The sequence below is a fragment of the Halyomorpha halys genome, unplaced genomic scaffold (assembly GCF_000696795.3).
Source record: "Halyomorpha halys isolate HHAL.00 unplaced genomic scaffold, Hhal_1.1 Scaffold346.1, whole genome shotgun sequence".
In the NCBI taxonomy this organism is placed as follows: Eukaryota; Metazoa; Arthropoda; class Insecta; order Hemiptera; family Pentatomidae; genus Halyomorpha; species Halyomorpha halys.
The window spans coordinates 61,440-66,930 of record NW_027106417.1 but is presented as its reverse complement, the minus strand read 5'-3'; the positions used below and the strand labels follow the sequence as shown (position 1 = coordinate 66,930).

At 27.2% G+C, this 5,491-nt stretch overlaps 1 protein-coding gene across 1 annotated transcript in view; it reads right to left on the bottom strand.

Moving 5' to 3' along the window:
* Positions 1-3,013, bottom strand: part of LOC106681533 (protein takeout) — a 15,296-nt gene extending 12,283 nt beyond the window's left edge. Inside the window, exons 1-5 of the mRNA XM_067044785.1 lie at positions 2,950-3,013; positions 940-1,092; positions 741-833; positions 517-664; positions 5-123 (exon numbers count right to left, since the gene is read on the bottom strand). Of these exons, the coding sequence (XP_066900886.1) occupies positions 5-123; positions 517-664; positions 741-833; positions 940-1,092; positions 2,950-2,998 (562 nt within the window). The 5' untranslated portion in view covers positions 2,999-3,013. The remainder of the gene's footprint in view (positions 1-4; positions 124-516; positions 665-740; positions 834-939; positions 1,093-2,949) is intronic.
* Between the last annotated feature and the right edge of the window lie 2,478 nt (positions 3,014-5,491).

Here is a 5,491-nt window from a genome sequence, read left to right as displayed (position 1 = left end):
CTGCCTTTTCCTTTCCCTCGAATCGGAAGCAGCAGAATTTTCCCATCAACTTCATAATCTCCTTCCAGGACCAATTTCTTATTAAAACTTTTGCATTCCAGCTTTGCAGCTTGAAGATTGGTTCTGTTCATAAAATTTAATATGATGTGAAAATATGTAAGTGTATGAGTACAAAATATTAGTAACTAAGTTGTGTTTTAAAAACTGTATGTACATATATATATATATAGAAACTAGAACATAGTATTGAGGAAAAGACAATCTGTGTTGAGCAACTCTATAGCAGTTAAGCCTGAGAACAGGTTTGTAGGCTAAAAGAAGTCAGGCTGCCTTTCTCCACCAGTGTGGATTTAGAAAGGATTAGGCAATACTTGATAAGGGATTTGAACTCTGATGTAATTTTCAAATGCTTCTAGCTCTCTGTAATGAGTTAACTGCAATTTCCTCTGAACAAAAATTTGAAAAAAAATATAATAAAATAAATAAAAAAACTGAAAAATAATAATATTAATTTACTTTTGATCTGTTATCTTGACATCAGTGATACCATGGATGTTTAAATTTTTAAAGCTGAGGTCTAAACTAATCGGCCCTTTGCCTCTTCCTATGACTAAATGTGTTATTTTTAAAGGCTCTAATCCAACCAAGCCGAGTTTTGGTATCCCTAAAATTAAAGGGAATATAATTGTTACTTTAAATTCATTTTTAGTTTTAATATATTAAATTAAAAAAAAAATTACCACTAGATAAAATTTTTATAGCATCTTCAATTGCATCATTAAGGCACACATCGAATTTCGGATCTGTTCTTCCACACTTTTTAAATGTACTTGCTAAAATGTAAAAATTTGTTTTATCATAGCACTTTAATTAATTTGTAAATTAAATCATACTCATTGAGCATAAATTAAGAAAAAAATAAAAATAAATGGTATTTACGTAATTTTGCTGACATTGCAATTTGGAAAAGAGCAAACGACAGGATACTGTTGATGATATGCGATGCCATCGCTGATGTGATGATGTTGGTAGCCAAGAGAAGACTGGACTGGGCACCTCCTTCCTGGCTTAGTTTTATACCCTCTCCTATTTCTGCAACCAACCACTCATCAACTGATGTAATGTCTATAGTTAATGTAATTTCAAAATTACTTTCATACTCACACGTATATTATATATTACATATTTTATATAAATTTTAAATACATGGCTATATAATAATTTATGGGAAAATTAAAACTCTAATAATCCTTATTAAAACAATATGTATTCGATGAAATTCAGTTTATCAACAAATTGATGAATGTTCTAACACAAGGTAATTATTAAATTATGAATATTTTAATGTTTTTTTTTTTTTTGCTTTTTCAGTAATATTATGGAAATGTTATCAAAAGTTCATCTTTGTAAAAGTATTATGTTTTTAATTAGATAGATATAAATTATAATATATAATGTGTTTTTTAATTATAGTTTTATTAGATTTTTTGGCCATCAGAATTTTTTTATTTTTTTTTTAAAGTTTGTTATGTAGAAAAAAGTATTTATATAAAACTTTTTAAGATATTTTAGAATGTATAATTAATAATTCAAGTAATTAGATTTCAAAATGGGTCTGAAAGATCATCTAATTAATTAATAAAGGATAATTAGAGTTTTAAGGTTTTTTAATTTTACCAAAAATTATTTATGGAAAAATTTATAACTCTTAGAAAATAGTGAGTGCTATTATTTTGAAGTTTAAATACTTGCATGTTTCAGTGTGTCATTATTTCAAAAAGTTGTTAAATTCAAGAAAATTTGTGATATGGGTTTCTGTTTAGTGAGAATGTCTTTTGAAATTTAAGGTTTCCCTGTATCATTATTGTAAACTATTATTAATTGTTTTTTATCAAAAATATGAAATATTACATTAAGATATATATTTTTATAAGGTTATTTATTTGTTTTTGACTTATTTATTTGTTGTTAATTTATTTATCTGTTTGTAACTTATTCATTTATTTATTCATTCGTAACTTTGTTTTCATATTTTTATTTATTTTTTTTTTTTGTGTGCTTACTGTTTTTTTTGTTGTTCATTTTTTTCGTCGTATCTTATAATTTGTTTATTTTTTGTGGTTGGTTGGTGGAGGGGAGTATTTTGTGATTGGTGGTGGGGTGGTGCGGATGATGTAGTTGTGGTTATGTAATACAACTTCTAATTCGTTTTACAATTAGTTATAAACCGAAAAAACAGTGTTTAATGATATGTATTTATAATTAAAATAAAAAAACCGAAGGTAAAAAATATTATAAATTTTTAATTATATAGTAAGCTGTGTATTATAGCAACTCAAAATATCTAGGCAGCACTGTTTGTTTTGAAATAACATTTCAATGAGTGCAACCTTAACCTTTTATTAATTGCCCTTCATCCATTGCTTCACAAATTTTAAATACCTAGTCATTATTTTAAATTGTTAATAATATTTGATTTTATGAATAATGCAACTTTCTACATAATAAATATTAGTAAGTTATTATTAATTTAAATTTATGTTTAAGGGGGGACGGAGATTATATTGCTCAACTATGATAACTTTTTTGTAGAATAGTTCCTTAAATATTGGATCAAAAAACAATTGAGGCATATCTGGATGCATATCCAAAAATCATTGTTTTCAAAAAAAGTAAATTGAAATTTTGTTTAGTTACGGTTTTTGTTCCAGTGTCATTAGAAAAAATATTTGAATGTTTAAGTCTCAATTTGAAATGCATGCATATGTTGCACTGATTAATGTTATTATATATTTAATTTTAATAGTTTTAACTACTGGCTATCGGCTCTTTTTCCAGAAAAACGTCACAATTTTCAAAACATTTACTAATACTTGCTATTATCATGCTATATAATAAATTTTAATTATAAGACATTAAGAGGGAAAAACACTGAGAAGGGAAAATTACCTACTGGTACTGGTGCATTGGTAAGGGTGGGGTAATATAGTATTGACATTATTATGTAAATTGTCTTTGATCGACCTCCTTCACTGACCAATCATCCTGATAAAGCTCTTCCACGTATGATAAAACATTGGTATGTAATAACCATAATTTTCATTTATTAGTGAGGTTCCTTTTTGGACTGCCATCTTCAACCAAATTCTCCTTAAATAACATCTAAGCTCAACTAAATTTACACTTTTATATGAGGCATGCAATTACAAAAATTTTATAATTTTTATTTTTCATTAACAGTTTTTTTTTACCAGATTATCATGGGTGGAAATGATGTCTTACAAAATCAATTGAATCGCGTCTGTTTTAACTGATTTTGAAAGAGATCCTATCACCTCATGTTAATTTAATAAAAACACTGTTAAAGAAAAATTTCTTTCCAGCACATAAGTCAGTATATTTCCATATTATTTTTTAAAAGCTCCTTATTTGATTTTCTAAAATATGTATTCCATGGAAATTATAATTATTATTAACTTTCTATTAGGCATGCATGAACCTATTTTCCTGGACACACCAATGTATTGTAATATGGAGGACAATTGGGAATGGATATAATAATGATCCATATAAAATTTATCTAATTTCGCTTACGCATGCGCAAACATATTTTCCTTGGCACAAGTACTTAGATTTCGAAAAATATTCATATGATTTGCCTTAAAGATGGAAGAAAGTTGGATATTAGAGTAAAAATGGTGTTGTAACAATCTTACCAAATTACATCCCCGATTTCTGCTTATTCTGCAGATTTTTTATTTAAAGCTCCTTATTTTATCTTTTCAAAATTTAATTTTTAAGAAATTATCTTTTTTTTTTGGTTTTTTTTCGGGTACACAACCTCAAGATAGATGATTTATCATAGATGTTATATTTAAATACAAATTTGACCATAGACATGAGACAATATTTGTTCATTGATGCCTAAAATGCGAGTGAAAATTTAAATTTTCGATTCTGAAACTTCTGATAAATTTTTTTTTTCATTTCCTGGTTGAACCCAAACCTTCTCTACCATCAGTAGTGGGAAAGAACAATTTACATTACATTGAGTTTGCGTTACATTATATTGACGTATTGCATAGGTGTACCGTTGATAGATTACGTTGTGACAACCCTACTAAGTTTAAGATAGTCTGTAGAAACGCCATTGAGCAAAAAACCTCAAGGTGCTGTAATATCTTTAAAATACACCCAATCAAAAAATTAAATCATACTCCTTTTGTAAGATGTACCGCTATCCAAGCAAAGCAGAGATATATATATATATATATAAAACAAAAACTGGAAAATAATTTACTTGACTTATTTTGGAATTCTGCGCCATTTATGGCCTACGTTGACTTTAAATATAAATGTTTGATATTCTTTCATTGTTTTGTCATATTATATGTATCATCATCAATTTTACTGGGTTGACATGTACGAGATAACCTATATTACAAGTTTTAAAATAAAAGTTATAATTTTTATTTTTAATAAAATTTGAATTGCCGTTTGAGAATCAAATTTACGCTAGCTATGAACACGCATGTAAAGAAAAATACTTTTACTCATGGTGAAGCGAAAGTAGTGGGTGGAATTCGATAAAATAAAACTGGACCATTTTTTATACAAACCTCCAAATTTGGGCCAAATAAGAGGAACTGTTTTTCGAAATGTAGGTATGCCGAGAAAATTGTTTGACGCAAGAGTACAAGAGCTGGGGAGAAAAAAAAAATTGTACCTCAATTTTTTATTACTTTAATAGAAATTATTTTAATTACTAGTCTAAATTGATGAGTCTGCCAAGTATAGCTAGGGGAGAAAATGGAGGCTGTTTTAAAACTATAAAAAAAATTTATTTTTTCACTCTGAACTCTATATCTTTAAAACTACCAATAACACTAGACAAATTATGAGAATATCATTTAATGAAGAGTAAATTTTCTCAAATATGAGCTCTAATAAAGAAATTTACGTTCAGTAGTTAGTGAATTGATTTTGAGAAATCTATATCCCAGGAACCATATGACGTATAGATGTATAACCAGCACTCAAATTAAAGCTAGTTAAATGTACTATAAAGTAGCTCATAACGTTTATTTTCGTAGGAGTAGTATTTTTTATGATATCTGGCAAAAAAAATTCCAAAAATGTTAATTTCTATTTATTCGGATAAAATTGTTGATTTTTGAAAGAATATATATATCTCAGAACCATAAGATGTACATCTGTCTGCCAGCTCTCAAAATAGAGGTAATTTAACTTCCTATAAAGTATTTTAGGCCACGTATCTTCGTAAGGGTAGTAGTTTTTATGATATTCACATATGAATATAACTTTTGCATATGAAATTTTGCCTGAACTACTATAAATCAATTTATTTGAGCAAATATCACAAAAAATACTGCTTCTACGAAGATAAACATAATAAGCTACTTTATAGCATATTAAACGAACTTTAATTTGAGTGCTAATAGACATTAATACGATGTGAGTTCCTGAGATA